Raw genomic sequence first — 23,863 nt, 5'->3', positions numbered from 1 at the left:
CACAAATCACACACCCTGAGCTCAAACACCCTCAATCTAATTGCCTTCCCGCCACTCACACACCCTGAGTTCAAACACCCTCAATCCCCCTGCCTTCCCGCCACTCACACACCCTCAATCCCCCTGCCTTCCCGCCACTCACACACCCTCAATCCCCCTGCCTTGCCCCCACTCACACACCCTGAGTTCAAACACCCTCAATCACCCTGCCTTCCCGCCACTCACACACCCTCAATCCCCCTGCCTTCCCGCCACTCAAACACCCTCAATCCCCCTGCCTTGACCCCACTCACACAACCTGAGCTCAGACACCCTCAAACCTCCTACCATCACCCACACACCCTGAGCTCAAACACCCTCAAACCTCCTACCATCACTCACACACCCTGAGCTCAAACACCCTCAAACCTCCTACCATCACTCAAACACCCTGAGCTCAAACACCCTCAAACCTCCTACCATCACCCACACACCCTGAGCTCAAACACCCTCAAACCTCCTACCATCACTCACACACCCTGAGCTCAAACACCCTCAAACATCCTACCATCACTCAAACACCCTGCCTTTCCACCACTCACACACCGACCTCAGTCATACGTTGAAACTGCCTCGTATATCCCATTCAACCACGCGCTAAACTCAAACTTGTTCAAGTCTCTTTCAAATCAACCGTACTGCATTGCTTTAATTCAATAGACTAATGGGAACTATACAGATGAGCGACTTCTGCCAAGGGCTCCTGGCTTTTCAACTCAGGGCTTGAGTGAGTTGGGGTGCGTCCCAATAGCCCAATCTCTTTTTTTTCTCCAGAAATGTGCACTTGTTCACAAATGTTTATACATTTGTACAGCGTAGTGAAAGAGTGCACACCTCAGGAGGAAGGAGAGATTTTTGGGACCCAACTATAGTTCTCTTATAGGTCTACTTCCCACAGACCAACCACACTGACAATCCCCAAACTCATGCTCTGAATTACAAATACAAAGTAGCATGACCAGAACACCAACAGCTCCAACACTCAACCCTGGGGAACCCCAAACCCAATGACCTTTAGAATACTTGGGTGAAACATGTGATAATCACCCCCATCTTATACGAGTATACCAGGAGGAACAAGATACAAGAGCTTCAAACTACCCTTACCATGACTCTCACTCAGAAATGTGGGACAACAGTTGTCCCATACGGCACAAAGGAGCACAGATCAGTGCAAAGAAACAAGGTGAAATGTATTATCTGGTAGCGTGATTTAGGACAAATTTGAAACTTTTCTCTAACAATGTGCATTATAAGGAAGCATTTTCTTTGTTGTTGCACAAATCTGTAATTTTCAGTATCACGAAAAAGTTGTCCATCATGGCCGTTTTTAAACAGGTGAATTCAGAATGTGCTCTTGTAAAACAATTCTAGTGGCCTACTCTAGTGGGTACTGCTGCAAAACCTCTAGTGCTGACAAAGCAGGTCAAACCACCAAATCATATGGGACTTGACAAAGAATGGGTATGGGGGATATAAAGTCCAGTTAGATGCAGTGCGACAGTCTCCAATATGAGTGAAATGTTAACATTGCTTTTTGGTTTTAGGTTAATTTGTAGTTGATTTTATGTCAAACCAGCTGCGTGGGGGTGTCCAGTGTGCTTTTTGGTTTTCAACATGCAACATAGACAAATAAAAACCAAAGAGTGCCTGAATAAAAGGATGAAATACATTTTATTTTTTATCACAAAAGAGAAGCGTTGTCCTTACCACCTCTGAAACAATTTTATCATTACGTGTTTAGAGGAAGCACGAGGCCGTAGAGAACTGAATGTGAGAGGAAACAAAGGCATAAAAACACATTCAGATTCACACTATGAAAAGCCAATCCATTTCAATATCAAATTCTAACACCTTTTTTTGTACCACAGCGTCATTACACATTTTCTCATTTGTTTTGTTTTTTCACTGCTCCTTTATTCATATCATAGTATCAATAAACCGGGTAACTTGCTTCCCTTTGTGAAAGCCCATTATGTGCTAGCAAGGCTTTGTTGTAACACAATGTTTCCATAGCACTATACGAGAGCACCTCGCACTGCTTGCTGGGAGAAAAGGGGTGGGATGGGGGTCCTTGGCTATATGCAACCTGGGGGTGTGTTGGTACAGATTTGACAACTTTCAGAAATGAGCCTAGCCTACAAAAATGGGCAGGGATAACAATCTTCGCATGTAAAGGCATCAGCATACTTCCCAGCCAAAACAGTCTGGAAGAGGTTGTGCATATATTATCATAACATTGTGACGTTTTTGTTAGTTTTGGATTTTGATAAGTTGTTTTTTCAAGCGAATGTCTTAAGGGAGTCCGCGAGCTACTCGTTTGGGTCGCCCAGACAGCTTCGGCTAGCAGCCAGCCAAACTGAAGCATGCTGACGCCTTATGACAGGATGCATCAAGGAGGCAAAGGGAAACTGAATGAACGGTGTTGAACTGTATTAGCCAGAACCGTGGCAGTAGGCAGTACCAACAAACCTCCAACGGATTAACTGACACAAAGACAGCTACATTTCACAATAAATTCATTTATACCACCACTAGAGATTAGGAAGTGAGCTCCGTAACAAACACAAAGGTAGAAGCGGGGCCCCACCACCTTCCTGCTTATAGAGGGAGGGCTCAAAATGGGAAGAACCTATAATGGATGGGTTGGTTTCAATATGTGGAGTTCTTTAAAAAAAAGACAGCATGTTTTTAACCATTCTGGTAAAAGAGAAGAGGGACATACTTGGGGAACCAGTTGAGGCCCAGGTGTTCTGTCTTTGAGTAGAGGATCCTGTCTTGCAGCTCGTACAGTGGTCTCCAAGGCAACTCCAGGTCCTCACGCGACAGCAACTCTGTTTTTCTGTTAGAAATATAGTAGGTGGGGTAAAATATGTTAAAGACTTAATTGAAAAAATCATGTCACCCTTGCCTCAAAAAGCTTCTCACGCAATTATTTCAACTCTGAAACATGAGTCACACTCAAGCTTCTCATACAATTAGGAGAGAAACAATAGACCCGAAAGAAGCAGATTTTTTATTTATTTCACCTTTATTTAACCAGGTAGACTAGTTGAGAACAAGTTCTCATTTGCAACTGTGACCTGGCCAAGATAAAGCATAGCAATTCGACATACAACACAGAGTTACACATGGAATAAATAGTGGGTGCTGCTATGGTCAATAATACAGTAGAACAAAAGAAAACAAAAAGTCTATATACAGTGAGTGCAAATGAGGTAAGATAAGGGCGTTAAGGCAATAAATAGGCCATAGTGGCGAAGTAATTACAATATAGCAATTAAACACTGGAATGGTAGATGTGCAGAAGATGAATGTGCAAGTAGAGATACTGGGGTGCAAAGGAGCAAGATAAATAAATAAATAAATAAATACTGTATGGGGATGAGGTAGGTAGATAGGCTATGTACAGGTGCAGTGTAAATTCATAAAAAATGAATTGAAAAAATGAAATGGATTTTTTTCCCTCATTTATCGGTCATAGTTGAAGTGTACCTATGATGAAAATTACAGGCCTCTCTCATCTTTTTAAGTGGGAGAACTTGCACAATTGGTGGCTGACTAAATACTTTTTTGCCCCACTGTACCTGCTGGAGTGTGTGCTACGAGTGGGTGCTGCTATCGTGACTAGTGAGCTGAGATAAGGCGGGGCTTTACCTAGCAGACTTGTAGATAACCTGTAGCCAGTGGGTTTGGCGACGCGTATGAAGCGAGGGCCAACCAACGAGAGCGTACAGGTCGCAATGGTGGGTAGTGTGTGGGGCTTTGGTGACAAAACAGATGGCACTGTGATAGACTGCATCCAGTTTGTTGAGTAGAGTGTTGGAGGCTATTTTATAGATGACATCACCGAAGTTGAGGATCGGTAGGATGGTCAGTTTTACGAGGGTATGTTTGGCAGCATGCTTTGTTGCGATATAGGAAGCCAATTCTAGATTTAATTTTGGATTGGAGATGCTTAATGTGAGTCTGGAAGGAGAGTTTACAGTCTGACCAGACACCTAGGTATTTGTAGTTGTCCACGTATTCTAAGTCAGAACCATCCAGAGTAGAGATGCTGGACAGGCAAGCAGGTGCCGGACATGATCAAAGGCTGAATCGAGTGACATTATGTGACATTAACTGATGAGGTGGATGAAGCATTGCATCATACTGGTCTCAAGATTGTTGATGGGTGTGTGTGTGTGTTGCTTACATTAGGAGGTTGATGAGCAGAAGGACCAGCTTTCATGCTGATCTCCAGCTTGTCAATGTGGGTGTGTTTGCATGCGTGAATGTGTGAGTGTATACATACGGACCATATGTGTAACCCATGGTCTTACTTGAGGAGGTTGATGAGTAGCCGGGCTAGGCCTTGCATCATACTGATCTCCAGCTTGTCCATGGTGATCAACTCGTACAGCAGCTTGATGAACAGCACATGGTCCTCCTTGCTGAACTTCCTGCCGTACAGCCGTATGTACCTACAAGAAAATAATCTTTAGGGCACAGCCACAGAGATGCATGAACACAAACCAGACGGGCCTCGACATTAACGCTTGTCCTCTTGTCCAGGACAAATAAAAAATAAATAAAAAAGTTTCACAAGAATAGAGTTAATCTGCCCGAATGGTAATATATATATATTTTTTTTTTTACATTTCCATATATGCTACTGTTCATTAATTCAGGGTCACTTAGAAATGTCCTTGTTTTTGAAGGAAAAGCTCGTTTTTTGTCAATTAAAATAACATAAAATTGGTCAGATGTCTACAGTGTCAGTGTCTACAGTGTAGACATTGTTAATGTTGTAAATGACTATTGCAGCTGGAAACGGCTTTTAACGGAATACCTACATAGGCCCATTATCAGCAACCCTCACTCCTGTGTTCCAATGGTACATTCTGATAGCTAATCCAAGTTTATAACTTTAAAAAGTCTAATTGATCATTAGAAAACCCTTTTGCAATTATGTTGGTACAGCTGAAAACTGTTGCAAAAAGCTAAGAAAACAGCTGTGACAGCCATGGCCAACAGAGGAGCTGAACAACTGGAAAAGCCTCCCGCTTCATTTAAGTCTCATGTATGGGAGCATTTTGGCTTCCCTGTCAAATATGATGATGGAAGAAGGGTGGTGGACAACACCATTACGGTGTGCAGGCGTTGTGCCACAAGAAAGCCGTATGATCATGGAAATACATCAAGCATGGCCACATTTAAAGCGTCGTCACTCTGGTGTGTCAGTGACAGGAGCCAGCTCAACCAAGAGACAACAACTTCTCACCGCGACATTTAAGCAGCCCTTTGCTGCAGAATCAGACCGGGCTAAAGCCATCACCAAATCTATTGGGATGTTTATCACTGCAGACATGAGGCCATACTCTGTTGTGGAAAACAAAGGGTTTCAAAATATGGTGAAAGTGCTTGAGTCACGCTACGAAATCCCCTCGCGCACCTACTTCAGTATGAAGATCATGCCAGATCTTTATGAACAGAAAAATATCAGAATTGTCAACGAATTATCCAAGGCATCCTCTGTTGCCCTCAGCACAGACGGGTGGACCTCCAGGGTAACAGAAAGCTACGTGACTGTGACTGCTCACTACACCACAGAGGAGTGGACCTCCAGGGTAACAGAAAGCTACGTGACTGTGACTGCTCACTACACCACAGAGGAGTAGACCTCCAGGGTAACAGAAAGCTACGTGACTGTGACTGCTCACTACACCACAGAGGAGTGGACCTCCAGGGTAACAGAAAGCTACGTGACTGTGACTGCTCACTACACCACAGAGGAGTGGACCTCCAGGGTAACAGAAAGCTACGTGACTGTGACTGCTCACTACACCACAGAGGAGTGGACCTCCAGGGTAACAGAAAGCTACGTGACTGTGACTGCTCACTACACCACAGAGGAGTGGACCTCCAGGGTAACAGAAAGCTAGGTGACTGCTCACTACACCACAGAGGAGTAGACCTCCAGGGTAACAGAAAGCTACGTGACTGTGACTGCTCACTACACCACAGAGGAGTGGACCTCCAGGGTAACAGAAAGCTACGTGACTGCTCACTACACCACAGAGGAGTAGACCTCCAGGGTAACAGAAAGCTACGTGACTGTGACTGCTCACTACACCACAGAGGAGTGGACCTCCAGGGTAACAGAAAGCTACGTGACTGTGACTGCTCACTACACCACAGAGGAGTGGACCTCCAGGGTAACAGAAAGCTACGTGACTGTGACTGCTCACTACATCACAGAGGAGTGGACCTCCAGGCTAACAGAAAGCTACGTGACTGTGACTGCTCACTACACCACAGAGGAGTGGACCTCCAGGGTAACAGAAAGCTACGTGACTGTGACTGCTCACTACACCACAGAGGAGTGACCCTCCAGGGTAACAGAAAGCTACGTGACTGTGACTGCTCACTACACCATAGAGGAGTGGACCTCCAGGGTAACAGAAAGCTACGTGACTGTGACTGCTCACTACACCACAGAGGAGTGGACCTCCAGGGTAACAGAAAGCTACGTGACTGTTCACTACACCACAGAGGAGTGGCCCTCCAGGGTAACGGAAAGCTACGTGACTGTGACTGCTCACTACACCACAGAGGAGTGGACCTCCAGGGTAACAGAAAGCTATGTGACTGTGACTGCTCACTACACCACAGAGGAGTGGACCTCCAGGGTAACAGAAAGCTACGTGACTGTGACTGCTCACTACACCACAGAGGAGTGGACCTCCAGGGTAACAGAAAGCTAGGTGACTGCTCACTACACCACAGAGGAGTGGCCCTCCAGGGTAACAGAAAGCTACGTGACTGTGACTGCTCACTACACCACAGAGGAGTGGACCTCCAGGGTAACAGAAAGCTACGTGACTGTGACTGCTCACTACACCACAGAGGAGTGGACCTCCAGGGTAACAGAAAGCTACGTGACTGTGACTGCTCACTACACCACAGAGGAGTGGACCTCCAGGGTAACAGAAATAGATCAAGTTAAACAGGGTTGGAATGTTAAGCAATGAAATATCAGTGTACTTGTTGACACCCACAGAACACAACTGTGAAGAGTTTAAGCAAATATTAGCATTGTGGCTATTATCGCAGGACTGTGACTGTGTGAAAACACCTCCCCAGTCAGCCTGTTGTGTGTACTGACATTCATATTGCACCGTACAGCTTTACCTAAGGATTGGGGATCAATAAAAGGGGGTAAGATAGCAATGTCTAATTTTTACCAATGTCATCCTCAGAGTTATCAGACTCCAAAACATTCACACAGTATTGTTTGTTCTCTGGAATAGTGTTCAATACACAGAGGTTGACAATAAATGTGTCTCAATTCACAGTTGTTTCAGAGTCCCGCAATAAGAGCTATGACGCTAATGTTCTCTGGGTGTCACTGAGTAGACTGATACCCCATGTCATTGATCCGAGTAGACTGATACCCTATGTCATTGATCCGAGTAGACTGATACCCCATGTCATTGATCCACAATCCATAGGTAAGGCTGTACAGTGAAATAAGAAAGCCTCCAATGCAATTCTAAAGTGTAATACATCTAGTGTGATTTCAACAGATGTCAAATTCACAAATTATTTATATAAACAACATTCCAACCTCATTTAGCATGATCTATTAAATTATGGCATAATTCTACTGTTTGTATTAATTTGCATCACTGTCAATGACATACTTTTATTTTGAAGGCTAACCACAAAGTATTGTGGCTAGCTTCACATAGATGGGTCTGACCAGCATTAATCAAATGAGGACTGTTTTATAAATTAGGGTTATTTTAACTTAATGAACACGTACAATTATTGTGATGTGCAGTCATATTCAGGTCCTGTTTGGTCATCACGCTTGTCTGACACATCAAATAGTGTTATTTTACACGCAAAGATCCAAATGGTGTTAAATAGTATGAGAAATCCTGGGTGAGATTGAAACAACTGAACAACGAAACAGCACAGCAAGTAAGTGAAAGAAATAGGTTTTGTTATGTTTTACTGGTAATGGGGACATGCGTAAATGCCAATAAAATACATTTTTGGTCAGTGTGGTGTGTGTGTGTGTAACCTTTATTTAACTAGCAAGTCAGTTAAGAACAAATTCTTATTTACAATGACGGCCCGGACGACGCTGGGCCAATTGTGCGCCACATTATGGGACTCCCAACCACGGCCGAATGTGATACTGTCTGGATTCGAACCAGGGACAGTAGTGACACCTCTTGCATTGAAATACAGTGCCTTAGGCCTCTGTGTCCATGTGTGTGTTAACTATTTAACTGTACTAGAATGCGTAAAAGGCCGCTAAAATTGTAAATATCGGTATCGTATATCGGCCAAAAATGTAATATCAGCGCATCACTACCTTTAGGTGTTTGTTATTCAAGGAAAGAAACTCCCACGCAGGTTGTAAAGTAGCTCCATAACTTTTAATAAACTCAACCTCTACATTTTTTTTCTTCTTCTTCATTGAATAACATTCACACATTTCTGATACATCTGGTGGGAATTCTCCACCCTCTGCAATAGACCAATGTCCCTAATAGGCATGGGTGGTATACTGTACATACAAACACAAACTGTATACCGGGGTATTTGCAAATAGCCACAGGATTGTTTTCCCCAATACCTTCAAAACTATTTAGATTTTTTTTCAAATAAATGTGAATATTTGTAGATACGTAAGTAATACCTGTAGGCAACTTGTGCAATACGTTAGGAGATAATAGTCCCCAGGAAATTGGTGTTCTTTTACAAGCACACAACTACACGAGACCAGGGCCTTGAGTCACTCACTGTTGTGCAGCACACACCAGGTGGTGGGTGTAGTTACAGTATGGAATTCACAGTGAAAAGTTTGCCAGCAAGATATCTTACAACTATTGAGTTAACTGTATATGTTCTAAATGCTCCGCAGTTTTGTATTTGGTTTGCATATGTAGTGTTTAGTGTCATGCAAAATGTGACCAATAAAAGAACCCCTTCCTGGATCAAGAGCCTTGCTGTCTAATATTTATTTTGCAGCAAACGGTGAGTAGCATTTTTTTTTGTTACTTGCATAACTGAGCTGGGATGGCTGTCCTGCAAATATTTCAGACTGCATAAAAAGTTTGCAGTGCACGAATTAGCATTTAGCTAGCATTTGCTATGGGATCTTACATGTACGTGCTGGCATTGACAACATTTGGATTAGAGGCTTAGTGGGGTTTGAAGATGGCTCCCATTGTGTTCAGTGCCGGTATTAACGAATATCTTGGGATTGAAAAAGGTCAGAATGAAAGTACACTACATGACCAAAAGTATGTACACCTGCTCGTTGAACATCTCATTCCAAAAGCATGGTCTCGCCTTTGCTGCTATAACAGCCTCTACTCTTCTAGGAAGGCTTTCCACTAGATGTTTAACATTGCTGCGGGCCATGGAAACCCATTTAATGAAGCTCCCGACAAACGGTTGTTACCAGAGGCAGTTTGGAACTTGGTAGTGAGTGTTACAACTGAGGACAGACAATTTTTACACGCTTCAGCACTCAACAGTCTCATGATGTGAGCTTGTGTGGCCTACCATTTCGAGGCTGAGCCGTTGTTGCTCCTAGATGTTTCCACTTCAAAATAACAGCACTTAGAGTTGAACGGGGCAGCTCCAGCAAGGCAGAAATTTGCTGAACAGACTGTTTTTTTACTCATTTTTTCCCCTCATCTTTACAGGAAAATACCACGGGCACTATCTGATGTGTGGAGACATTTCAATGCAGCTAATGTAGAAGGAAAAGTTGTGTACATTTGCAAATGCTGTGCCAAATCATGTGAAGAATGCAAGAAAGATGCAGAATCATCTGGCATCATCTGCATAAAGTTCCCTCAGTGCTCATGTAACAGTATAGACTTTACGTCCGTCCCCTCGCCCCAACCTGGGTGCGAACCAGGGACGCTCTGCACACGTCAACAGTCACCCTCGAAGCATCGTTACCCATCGCTCCACAAAAGCCGCCGCCCTTGCAGAGCAAGGGGAACCACTACTTCAAGGTCTCAGAGAAAGTGACGTCACTGATTGGAACACAACTAGCGTGCACCACCGCTAAATAGCTAGCCATTTCACATTGGCTACACTCACAACAAGCAGCCTGTGAGAAAAGTCCCTCTACTTCTATTCGAGGTGAAAATGATGATTCAGACACCTTAAACGATAGCAACAGCTCATGGTCGTCCTGGAATTAGAAGTTTTTTGGAATCAATGGAGGAATGTAGTCAGAGAAATGCTGACGAATGTCTTGCTCGAGCTGTGTATGCAACTGGTTCACGTCTGATGCTTACAGGCAATGTGTGTTGGAAGATATTTCTGAATGTTATTCCCCCAGCATACACCCATCCAACCAGACATGCTTTATCTACTCATTTGCTGGGTGCAGAGTTCAAGTGAAAGTCAAGCAAATCATAGAGAAAGCAGACTGTATTCCAATCATCTCTAATGTGTGGTTGAATGTTCGTGGGCAAGGAATAATTAACTACATCATCTCCACCCCTCAACCAGTATTCTACAAGAGCACAGACACAAGGGACAACACACACACACACACACACACACACACACACACACACACACACACACACACACACACACACACACACACACACACACACACACACACACACACACACACACACACACACACACACACACACACACACACACACACACACGTCTCCACACTGCAGATGAGCTGACGGCCGTCATCAATGACCTTGGACCACAGAAGGTATTTGCACTGGTGACAGACAATGCTGGGAACAGACAATCCTACCCTCACATCACACCAATTGGCTGTGCTGTTCATGCATTGAATCTGCTCCTCAAGGACATCATGGCACTGAAAACAATGGATACCCTCTTCAAGAGAGCCAAGAAATGGTTAGGTATGTGAAGGGTCATCAAGTTATAGCAGCAATCTACCTCACCAAGCAAAGTGAGAAGAATAAGATCCCCACATTGAAGCTGCCGAGCAACACCCGTTGGGATGGTGTTATCATCATGTTTGACAGTCTGGCGAAGTACACTTCCAAGCAAGGGCTTTAAGATGGAGATGCAATATGGCAGTTGTGCCAACATATCTCATCAGCCACCTGGTGGAAGGGACTTTTTGGACCTGAGGCTCTTTCCCCCATTACCTCCATCATCCTCCAAATCAAACCAACATCAGCCGCCTCAGAGCGCAACTGGTCCTTGTTTGGGAACACACACATACACCAAAGCACGCAAGAGGCTGACCAATACAAGGGTTGAAAAATTGGTGACCATCTGGGCAAATGTGAAGCTTTTGAGCTTGACAACGAGCCATCCTCAACAAGATTTGAAAGTGACAGTGAAGATGAGGCCTCAGAGTCTGATGTTAAAGAGGTGGACATTGAGGAAGTCCAGAGAGAAGACATGGAAGCCTGAGAGTCTGATGCTCAAGAGGTGGACATTGAGGAAGTCCAGAGAGAAGACATGGAAGCCTGAGAGTCTGATGTTCAAGAGGTGGACATTGAGGAAGTCCAGAGAGAAGACATGGAAGCCTGAGAGTCTGATGCTCAAGAGGTGGACATTGAGGAAGTCCAGAGAGAAGACATGGAAGCCTGAGAGTCTGATGTTCAAGAGGTGGACATTGAGGAAGTCCAGAGAGAAGACATGGAAGCGTGAGAAGACAACCAAAGCTTTAGTTTCTAGACTATGATTTTACAGATGTATGTTGAAAATGCTTTTTGGGGAGATACGATGGATCATTGGGGATCATTCAACATCCCTTTCTTTTGTTGTTCAGTGAAATCATCCTATGTGAAGAGTCAATTCATTTAAAGTTTAATTCGTAACTAAATGATTTAATTATTTTTCTATTGGAAGGATTTAATAATTTCTAATTATGATAAGGCAAAATGTTTGTTTCTGTCTCCATATGAAATGGTAAATATATCCAATGCAAAAATCTACATTTAAATGATATTAATATTAATGTGCATATATTTCCATTAATTCCCATGGAAAGTTTCCAACTCTGAATATTCCCCAAAATGTGCAACCCTAACAGTGCCACGTTAAATGTCACTGAGCTCTTCAGTAAGACCATTCTACTGACAGTGTTTGTCTATGGAGATTGCATGGCTGTGTGGTTTTATACACCTGTCAGCAACAGGTGTTGAATGGCTGTCCACATACTTGTATATAGTGTATGTCAAAGCCCAGTGCTATCAGCCAAGCAAAAACAGTACATAAATAGACCTGCATTGAATGCTTCTTGTTCTTGCCAAGGAGCCAAAATACTTGTGTAGCTCCAGAATCTAGATGAACTGTTGAGAGCAGTGACTCGGTCATAGCCTGGACATAATCCTAATGCCCTGTTGTCATGTTTTTTGAGTCCCAAAAGGCACACTATTCCAGTAGGTCACTCCTTTGGGCGAGGGCCCATAGGGAATAGGGTGCCATTTGGGACACAGTTACGACTGACTGACACAGCTTAAGGTGAAAGAGCCTAATGAGCCTAGTAGCTAGTACAACCACATAAAACATGGCAAACACAACAGACAGAGAGTAATGATGTAACATTGGCACGGTGTGAAAACACTGTCTATGTGTAACTATTCCTATAAAGCAGTACACAGCCTATATGTTTGGAACAGAACTCTTGATTTTGTGGGAAGCTCTGAAGAGTGCCTTGAATTCAGAACTTCTGAAACAGGCTCAAAGATAACTGTGCTTCCATCTTCTGTAGCCTGACACTTTATAAAGTAGTTCTCTTTCCTGAAGGTCTGGGTACAACAGGGATGTGGTACAGTTAATATACAGTCAACCATTGTATCAACCTAGTGTAAGGCCTTATTAATTATTATGGTGCTGTATCGTGTTTACATCCTTAATTACAGTCAGCTATAGAATGGGATCACCAGTGTTAATGGGATCACCAGTGTTACCAATCTCACACGTGACCCTGAACTACAGAGTGCTTGTGTTGTTATGAGCAGTAGCTTTACGAAACAAAAATTAACACAATATACAACAATTTCAATTTTTTTTACTGAGTTAAGAGTTCATAAGGAAATCAGTCCATTTAAATAAATTCATTAGGCACTCATCTATGGATTTTACATGACTGGGACTACAGATATGCAGCTGTTGATCACAGATATCTTAAAGACGTTGTGGATCAGAAAACCAGTCGGTATCTGGTGTAACCACCATTTTCCTCATGCACGGCAACACATCTCCATCACACAGTTGATCAGGATGTTGATTGTGGCCTGTGGAGCGTTGTCCCACTCTTCTTCAATGGCTGTGTGGAGTTTAGAGGACGACCGATTAATCAGAACGGCCGATTAATTAGGGCCGATTTCAAGTTTTCGGAACAATCGGAAATCGGTACTTTTGGGCGGCGATTTGCCGAGTTATTTTTTAATATACCTTTATTTAACTAGGCAAGTCAGTTAAGAACACATTCTTATTTTCAATGATGGCCTAGGAACGGTGGGTTAACTGCCTTGTTCATGGGCAGAACGACAGATTTTCACCTTGTCAGCTCGGGGGATCCAATCTTGCCAACTTACCGTTAACTAGTCCAAAGCAATAACGACCTGCCTCTCTCACGTTGCACTCCACAAGGAGACTGCCTGTTACGCGAATGCAGTTGCTAGCTAGCATTAAACTTATCTTATAAAAAAAACAATCAATCATAATCACTAGTTACCTACACATGGTTGATGATATTACTAGATATTATCTAGCGTGTCCTGCGTTGCATATAATCTGACCGAGCATACAAGTATCTGACTGAGCGGTGGTAGGCAGAAGCAGGCGCGTAAACATTCATTCAAACAGCACTTTTGTGCGTTTTGACAGCATCTCTTCGTTGTGCGTCAAGCATTGCGCTGTTTATGACTTCAAGCCTATCAACTCCCGAGATGAGGCTGGTGTAACCGAAGTGAAATGGCTAGCTAGTTAGCGAGCGTTAACTAGAGGGACGGAAGCTATACTGTTACACTGGCAATACTAAAGTGCCTATAAGAACATCCAATATTCAAAGGTTAATGAAATACAAATGGTATAGAGGGAAATAGTCCTATAATAACTACAACCTAAAACTTCTTACCTGGGAATATTGAAGACTCATGTTAAAATGAACCACCAGCTTTCATATGTTCTCATGTTCTGAGCAAGGAACTGAAACGTTAGCTTTCTTACATAGCATATATTGCACTTTTACTTTCTTCTCTAACACTTTGTTTTTGAATTATTTAAACCAAATTGAACATGTTTAATTATTTACTTGAGGCTAAATTGATTTTATTGATGTATTATATTAAGTTAAAGTGTTAATTCAGTATTGTTGTAATTGTCATTATTACAAATAAAATAAATTGGCCGATTAATCGGTATCAGCTTTTTTGGTTCTGCAATAATCGGTATAATCGGCAAATCATAATTGGTCGACCTCTAGTGGAGTTGCTAGATATTGGCGGGAACTGGAACACACTGTCGATCCAGAGCATCAAATCAAATCAAATTTTATTTCAAACATGCTCAATGGGTGGCATGTCTGGTGAGTACGCTGGCCATGGAAGAACTGGGACATTTTCAGCATCCAGGAATTGTGTACAGTTCCTTGCGACCGTGCATTATCATGATGTGCCATTAATCTGCCGCCATCACAACAGTGGGCCTCAGGATCTCATCACACTATCACTGTGTTTTCAAAGTGCCATCGATAAAATGCAATTGCGTTCTGCAGCTTCGCCTGCTCATACCATAACTCCACCACCACGGGGCACTCCGTTCACATCAGCAAACCACTTGCCCACACAATACCAAACATAGTCTGTGGTCGTAAGGCCATTTGAACATGCTGCCAAATTCTCAAAAACAACATTGAATTAGCTTATGGTATAGACATTCAAATCCAATTCTCTGGCAACAGCTCTGGTAGACATTCCTGCAGTCAGCATGCCAATTGCACACTCCCTCAAATATTGAGACATATGTGGTATTGTGTTGTGTGACCATTCTGCCCATTTTAGAGTGGCCTTTTGTCCTCAGTACATGCTGCACAAGTGTAATGATCATGCTTTTTAAGCAGCTTCTTGATATGCCACATCTGTCAGGTGGATGGATTATCTTGGCAAAGGAGAAATGCTCACTATAACAGGGATGTAAACAAATATGTGTTTGTGTATGGGATATTCTATTTCAGCTCATGAAACATGGGACCAACATTACATGCTGTGTTTATTATATTTTTGTTAAGTGTAGTTTTTTGCCATGTGACAGTAAAACTGAACTCCCTTCTGGAAAATAATATTGTGGTTGTCATTTGGGAATATGAAGTAATGTTTGCCTTAAGATTATCACACTATTGTCTATCTTCTCAGCTAGCAAAATCATGGGACTAATGTAAAACCGTCAACACCGAAGTCTTTGAAAGTGTACACAACAGACTTTCACAAGTCTTTCACAAGTCTTGAGTCCTCCCTTGGGCCAAACAATTCCCGTGAGACGGTACCAACCACACCGTCAGAGTGACTAAGCAATGGCTGGCTAGCTTAGCTAGCTAAGTAAAGATATGATTAGGTAAAAGAGACAATAGGTTACATGTCAGTAACATGTCTCAATTAGCTAGCTGGATAGATAGGTTCGCAGGGAAACGGATGTTAGAAACATATAGTTGGTAGTAACTAACGTTCGGCCTATAGAGTTAATCATGCTTACAAACAAGATGCACTAACGTTAGAGGGCTTGTCCGTTATGTAGTTAGAGTTTCCCTAGCCACTTGCTACGTTTAGCTAACATTAACTAACTAGCGTGCTCAGTCTGTCTTAATGACACAGCAATTGATAGTTAGCACGGCGTTACTATTCGTGTCCATGATTAACGTTACTCAAAACCGCGATTTAATACAGCCATTTCGCTTGCAATCTGTGTTGAAATGTTAAAGTTGAGTAACGTTAGCTGGCTACTGTTCTGGCTGGCTAATGTTGGCTAGCTAACTAACTTCGTTAACTTCAGCCAACTAACGTTACCTCAGGGTTTCTTGCCTGGCTAACCTTAATCCTGGGAGCTAAATCCACAAGGCCGAGTCAGTGACAATGATGCCTACACCGAGCTCAAAATACGCCGGTCAAATTGCGAATGTTAGCAAGCTACTACCGGTACCGTTAGCCCACTTTCGAACGGAAATCTAACTTTAGCTAGCCTCCTAGCCAACCCAAATATATGTATAACATACTCGTCTGTGACTAAACTCCACCATTTGCGATGGAGTTTAGTCGCCTAGTTGCTAACTACATCAGCAAATAACGTTATTTGACCAAGCAAATGTTCGTTACTACCTAAAGCTAGTTCTCAAGGCAGGTGAATGGCAACCAGCTAACTAGAAAGTCACACTTGGGTAAGAACACACTTACGTGGAAAGTTTCCTTGTCCAAAACAAGACACCCGGCCATATCTCTCGAAGCTGGACAGCCCGGCCCAAGTTCCCTTTGATTTGACCCAAAATGACATTGGATTCGTCGTCTAATATATCCGCATATGGCAGAAGTTTGTTGTAGACGATGTCTTTTTGAGAGACAAATCCTAATGTCCCCGACACGTCTTTTTTCATATTACAATTTCCCAAAATGTCTTTGTTATCTTCTTTGCTTGTCAAGTTAGCGCGAAGTAGTTGGTTTGTATCCTTCTATAGCTAGCTACAACAACTTAATGTTTCCTTTTTAACATCCTAGCTTATATCACAATTTTGCAGTGATATAACTATATCCGGTATATATTCGATACAGTTGAAGATCGTTTCTTGAAAAATTGCATTGGCACTTAAAAATGATTTATTCTTAGCCAACAATCGAAGCTACATTCGGCTGACTTTACATGCAACCACTCCTCCCCGATCCCTACAGTCATTTCCGCCAGTCAAAAAACAACTTCGGCGGATTGCATTCAATTTAAGGAGCGTACACCGCCACCTACTGTAGTGGAGGCCATTCACTGCCGACCTAAATTAAAATATTTGTGATATAGTACTATACAATTGGGGAAATGAACAATTACCCTGCCAACTATTTGCACTCTAAAAAAAAAAAAAAAAGGAAACACCACCCCATCTCATCCTACTCCAGACCCATGGTCTGGGAGGACAGAAATCTACCACTCAATACCCCCTAAAACTGTTCTGCAGTAAAATCTCAATGCCAAATATCTCTCTGCCGCCACAACCTCTTTTCTGTGACTTTCAATCAATTTCTGCAGCACAATTGGCAACCATAGCTATGAATGCAAAGAAACCTACCTTACTGACACATACAGCACATTCTTTGCATCACATAGTCTCTGCCTATTCTCAGGAATCCTCTCAGGATCCCTCACCCTGTACCACTCTGCACTGCTACAGCAAACAATACTTTATGTACTACTATGACCCCGGCAACCTGCCTTTCACCGGACACCTTTGATCTCCAACCACACAACTAACTTCCTCCACCGAAACTACACATTCCTTCATTTCAAGCCCTCCTGCACACTTCCCACATCTAGGCCTCACCCTCCTACATATTGCTGCCCATAAACTTGACACCAAATTCCTACAGGGTGACCTTATCTGGTAAAGACTACATCAAAACAGACAACGTCTTCTCCATTTCCCCACTGGATCTGCGTTGAACCAGACGGCAACTATCAGACACGGGGAGCCTTCACTTTCAACTGATCTTCAACATTTAATACCAACCCAGTTATCACGCCTTTCAACAGTGGCCTGGTCCAGAGAGCAAAGCAAGTCACATTTCTTCTACCTATCACGTGATCCAGAGTGCTTCCTCCGGGCTGAAGAAACAATAAAAACCATCACTAGTACACTCCTAGTTACTGGCATCAACTCAACCTCTTCTCCACCCAACCTACCACCACAACATATGAGATCTCAAAACAGTGTGCCTTTCACCTAATACCATACCCTATTCAAAGGCACTGAAATATTTTGTCTTGCCCATTCACCCTCTGAATTGCATACATACACAAGCCATGCTGACAAGGTACAAATCTGTCGTTCTGCCCCTGAACAGGCAGTTAACCCACTGTTCCTAGGCAGTCAATGAAAATAAGAATTTGTTCTTAACTGACTTGCCTAGTTAAATAAAGGAAAAATCAAATAAATAAAACAGCCTACCTACATGAAATGCTCTTCATTAGACCTGTTCCTCTAAGTTAAATATAGCCCTAGACACTACCTACACTCCACCTTCTGGAGACACCTGAAACCCCACCTCTTTAAGGAATACCTAGGATAGGATAAAGTAATCCTTCTCACCCCCCCCCCTTAAAAGATTTAGATGCACTATTGTAAAGTGGCTGTTCCACTGGATGTCATAAGGTGAATGCACCAATTTGTAAGTCGCTCTGGATAAGAGCGTCTGCTAAAATACTTAAATGTAAAATGTAATGTAAATGTCCAGTATAAAAACCCAATACCACTACTTTGACCCGATCTGCACCCTGCCAATGGCCTGGGAGGGCAGGACACCCCGCAACACACCCTGTAATTCTTCTGAAGTCATATCTCATATACATCTGCAACTGCCACCACATATATTTTCTGTGATTTACATTGCATTGCTGCAGTACAGTTGATAACCATTGATATGAACGCTAAGAAGCCAACCTTACTGAAGCATAAATCTCTCGTTGGCCTATCCCTCTGTTCTGGTACAAATCTACTCACTGGAACCCTCTCAGGATTCCTCGCCCATCCTCCATTTCTAAACTGCCTCAGCAGACAACACCTTCTGCACGACTGACCACTTCAAGCTGCCTCTCTTGCACCAGACACTTTCCGATGGCCTCCGGCACACTTCCATTAGCTTGGAATCTCCCTCCTACAAACTGCTGCAGCATGACCATCAACATTGCACCTGAAACACAGTGTATTCAGTACAAAAGCTAAACGGTATAACTGGTAACCTAAGAAAGTCATGTTAGGCTAGGAAACAGAATCAAAACGACTGACGCTTCCCACCAGGTCTGCGATGCACCAACGGAAATCACTCCTTTCAATGGTGCTCTGCTCCTAAGAGCAAAGCAAGAAACAGATATTGACCCAAGTTGTGTGACACAGAGCACCTCTTCCCTCTTATCAGAGGAGACAAACAAATATCACAAGTCCATTACAGGTTACTCTGAAACCACAAATTAATCCACCAAAAGGCAAATGCCCACTTTCAAGGCTTAAACATCCTTCTTTAACCTGTCTCCTCCCCTTCATCTATGTTGATTGAAGTGTATATAACAGATGACATCAATAAGGGATTATAGCTTTCACCTGGATTCACCTGGTTAGTTTGGTACACTCAGTGTATATGGAAGTAGTTGAGTGCCCCCAAAAATTGGTTAAATATGTGTAAATGATCATTAGTATGACCATCTTAAAACAATTCCATATGTTAGCTTAGTAGAACATCCCATGCTTACACTGTGGGGCAGGGGTGTCAAACTCATTCCATGGAGGGCCTAGAATCTGCAGGTTTTTGTTTTTTTCTTTCAATAAGACCTAGACAACCAGGTGAGTGTGGTTCTTTACTAATTAGTGACCTTAATTCATCACTCAAGTACAAGGGAGGAGCGAAAACCCGCAGACACTCAGCCCTCTGTGGAATGAGTTTGACACGTGCTCTGAGGGGTTGTAGTCAACTAGGTGGGACTTCCAACTTCATTGGTTGATCCGTCCTGGTGACCCTGTTAGAGTCATGTCCAACCGGGTCATCAGGAAAGATGAGCCAATCGTGAAGAAGAAAATTGATTACTTCAAAATAGAGAATTCCTCAAATGGTGCTGCCCATGCTGTCATAGACTGTATAATGGCACAGATACAAATATTAGTCCTCTATCTAACTCTTTGAATGCAACACACTTTGAAAGGCGGTGACCAGGGGCGGACTGGGACTAAAAATCAGCCCTGGTATTTCTAACATACGGGCCCATTTTAATCCGCTGTCCCATTTTTTTCCCCCTCGAGGCCCCCACACCAGACCGACCACATGTTTTCCTTGAGGGCCCCTAATTATTAGCCAGTAAATTATAAGTTTGTGCAACAACAACAACAAAAAAAAAACGTTAGACAGGCCCACTAGGCAAAAAATTAACCTGCCCATCTGGCATTTCAGTCTACCCCTGGAGGTGACCAACAAAGTGATCTGCTGGAACATCTGCCTGACAACACACTCATTTCAAGGCAATTCGATACAAAGTGATTTCTGTAGCAGGTTAAGAGAGCATTTTCGCTAAACCTAACCCTTTTCCTAACCTTAAGATCAGTTTCCTAACCTGCTGTGTAAGGTCTCCTAACCAGCTATGAAAATTTAACGTTGGTATTGAAGCGCCATGAAAAGTGTCTCCCCAAAATTGATGTCAAACTCCCATGAGTTTTTCAAACTGTCTGCCCAAAGTTGGTTGGGAGAGTGTTAGGATCAGTGATGAGAGTAAATTGTGTTTATTATTATTTATTTTTTAATGTGAATGCTATAGTTGTACATTTGCAGTGATTTTCACTGATATCATAGTGCTGAAATGACCAGAGACAGTAGTCTACTGAATAGCTCCTCAATACAACACCGGTGGTCATTCCTTTCGCATGCGGTTGTCATCATGCTTCCCAAGCAAGGGCAGTGCCGTCAAGCAGTAAGGCTAACGAAGTCGACTGTAGTCGAAAGTCGGCGAGTGAAGTGAACAATTTGGTTGTTTTCCAACGGAAAGGCTCAGATCAACATGGCAGTGTTAACATAGATGCTGATTTGTCCATACTGTTAGGGTTGCGTCAATTCGAATCTGGTATCAGGATAAGTATGACACTGAGTCACTGATTGTATACTATGTATTTTTTATTAGCTAAGCAATAAGTGGTAAATGCAATTTTCGTATATACGGGCTCTTTGTCCCACCTCGCAGGGCAAAACAGAAAACTGACTTGTTCCTGACAAAGATATTATAATATACTCTGATGACAGAAGTAGTTCCTGCTTCCGAGCCGGCCTGTCAGAGTAGAGACTGGGCGTGGTTTAGACTCACCCAGCCTAACGTTGATTGTTGGCGCAGAGGCTGGTCCCAGCCCCCTAAGCGCTTCAGCGGTCAGTCGTTGTAGCTGTGTAGATTATACAGTTATCAGGCACCTGGCTCCTGTTATCTAACAAAAGACCGTTTGTTCTAGCAACACTACGTTTTGAATGTGCCCCCCCTCCAACTCATTGCACAGTTCCTGTCTTCATGTCTTCAGTGCAATCCGTTTTGTCACCAAAGCCTCATATACTACCCACCATTGCGACCTGTACGCTCTCGTTGGCTGGCCCTCGCTTCATACTCGTCGCCAAACCCACTGGCTCAATGTCATCTACAAGACCCTGCTAGGTAAAGTCCCCCCTTATCTCAGCTCGCTGGTCACCATAGCATCTCCCACCTGTAGCACACACTCCAGCAGGTATATCTCTCTAGTCACCCCCAAAACCATTTATTTCTTTGGCCGCCTCTCCTTCCAGTTCTCTGCTGCCAATGACTGGAACGAACTACAAAAATCTCTGAAACTGAAAACACTTATCTCCCTCACTAGCTTTAAGCACCAACTGTCAGAGCAGCTCACAGATTACTGCACCTGTACATAGCCCACCTATAATTTAGCCCAAACAACTACCTCTTTCCCAACTGTATTTAATGTATTTATTTATTTTGCTCCTTTGCACCCCATTATTTTTATTTCTACTTTGCACATTCTTCCATTGCAAATCTACCATTCCAGTGTTTTACTTGCTATATTGTATTTACTTTGCCACCATGGCCTTTTTTTGCCTTTACCTCCCTTATCTCACCTCATTTTCTCACATTGTATATAAACTTGTTTATCCTGTATTATTGACTGTATGTTTGTTTTACTCCATGTGTAACTCTGTGTCGTTGTATCTGTCAAACTGCTTTGCTTTATCTTGGCCAGGTCGCAATTGTAAATGAGAACTTGCATTGTCGGAACTAGAAGCACAAGCATTTCGCTACTCTCGCATTAACATCTGCTAACCATGTGTATGTGACAAATAAAATTAGATTTGATTTGAACTTGCCTACCTGGTTAAATAAAATAAATAAATGTTATTCTATATTTTTCCATCATGAGAAAGGCCCATGGCCCTGAAACTGTTAACAATGTCTCAAGTCAGCTATGTTACATAACACATACATCCACACAAGCCAATAGCAGATAATATTCAATCACATATATGGTAACGGGCTATATTGCATAACACAGAATCCTCATAATACCCTCATCACACACACAAACTGAAAACATAACGTGTACAATTCATTGGTTAGAGAGGTATCATATATTACTTTTATTTGTATCCCCTGTAACTGGTTCTGTGCTATGTACCATATTGTAACCATTTATACGATCAGCACACATGCATTTGATCGTTTTCTGACCTCTGTAATCGAGAGGCAGTGCTGGAGCCGTGTGATAAGGTAAGCAGTGTTTGCTAGCTGCTAACAAGCTATTTTGGTTAGGTCAAAGATCTGTGGTTAGCTAGGTGCTAATAAAAATTTGCTAGATAACCACCGACTGTAGATACGTGCACAACACACATCACCTTCCTTACAAGTAAAAAGTAAACCAGCATAGGCTGGCATAATGACTGTTTTGACATTTTTATTGACATGTTTTTAGAGAGCTAGCCAGCTAGTTAATATTAGCTCATGGTTTGTGTAGTCATACTTTTTCACGTGGGATCATGCTAGCGTTAGCCCACCTGGGAAGGGATATTATGCAAGCTAGTTAATGTTAACTCACCGTTCGTGTAGTCAGACTTGTTAGCTAACGTTAGGCCGGCACCATGGCAAGGATAATTGGTTAACTAACATGTCACCACTTAAAGGTTTGACTACATGAACGGTGAGCTAATGCTAAATATCACCTGGTGGGCTAGCTACTTAGGCACCTTGGTTGGCTAGTTAGCTACATTAACTAAAGTTTGCTAGCTAGCTTACAAATGGCTTGTGAGCTCTAGCCCAAGGCTAGTACTTTTCAGACTGTGCTAGTAGACAATGTGCCAAACTGCCTGACACAGCAGTGACATTTTGCCTTTACAAACATCACATGCCACAGATTTAGGACCTGAATGCTACCCGGGCTAGTAGAAATCGTGGTCTGCTGGCCAGTGTCCAAATCCTTATGTTCCCTCCCTGCATTGTCAGTCCCTTTCAGACGATCGCCCTACCACTGTTGGTCCTCCTCAGTGATCTTACGGCTGGGGTTTTTATCTGGAATGCTCAACTAAAGGATTAGGACAGTCTAGGGTACTACTTGCCCGAAGAGATGAAGTATTGCGATGAGCTCTACGGCTATACTTATGACTCTAATTCTCAAGAGGAAAGTCCATCCCAGCAGAAATGTCCCATCCACATAGTAGGATTTTAGATGTGCAGATAGACCAAAGCAGAGTCTATTTTATTGTTACTATAGTCAAGTCTGTTGGTTATGGTATTTACATATCAATGTTACCATTTTAGTAATCAACCTAGCTAGCTAGTAAAATGTACTTTTGTCTTGTCTCTGACGGGCAGCCCAGAATCCCATTGACAACACTGGGGTCTGCAGCTGCCATTTTCCATTGGGAAAGAGAAATGGCCCTGTATTTACCTAAAAATGTAGCTCATCCACCTTGGCAGAAGACAAATATCCAGACTATTGATTGGGAAGAACAAACAATGAGACATAAGGATTGGGTGTTGAGGGAACACTTGTCCCGTTGTCCAAGGTTTGTGTTATGCTAAACAATGGATT

The 23,863-nt window shown here is 42.8% G+C and overlaps 1 protein-coding gene across 3 annotated transcripts in view; it reads right to left on the bottom strand.

The window, feature by feature from the left end:
• The window catches only part of LOC118372955 (proteasome activator complex subunit 4B-like), a 105,126-nt gene extending 85,592 nt beyond the window's left edge, over positions 1-19,534 (bottom strand). Inside the window, exons 1-4 of one of the 3 annotated variants that reach the window (XM_052470635.1) lie at positions 19,516-19,534; positions 4,362-4,502; positions 2,765-2,881; positions 1,750-1,806 (exon numbers count right to left, since the gene is read on the bottom strand). In XM_052470635.1, the coding sequence (XP_052326595.1) occupies positions 1,750-1,806; positions 2,765-2,881; positions 4,362-4,423 (236 nt within the window). In that variant the 5' untranslated portion in view covers positions 4,424-4,502; positions 19,516-19,534. Of the gene's footprint in view, positions 1-1,749; positions 1,807-2,764; positions 2,882-4,361; positions 4,503-16,463; positions 16,942-19,515 lie in introns of those variants that run through there. The other 2 variants (XM_052470627.1, XM_052470630.1) reach the window with 2 other exon arrangements.
• Positions 19,535-23,863: the final 4,329 nt, after the last annotated feature.

The sequence above is a fragment of the Oncorhynchus keta genome, chromosome 2 (genome assembly GCF_023373465.1).
Source record: "Oncorhynchus keta strain PuntledgeMale-10-30-2019 chromosome 2, Oket_V2, whole genome shotgun sequence".
Taxonomy (NCBI): Eukaryota; Metazoa; Chordata; class Actinopteri; order Salmoniformes; family Salmonidae; genus Oncorhynchus; species Oncorhynchus keta.
The sequence above is the reverse complement of the archived record's forward strand: the minus strand, read 5'-3'. Positions and strand labels throughout refer to the sequence as shown.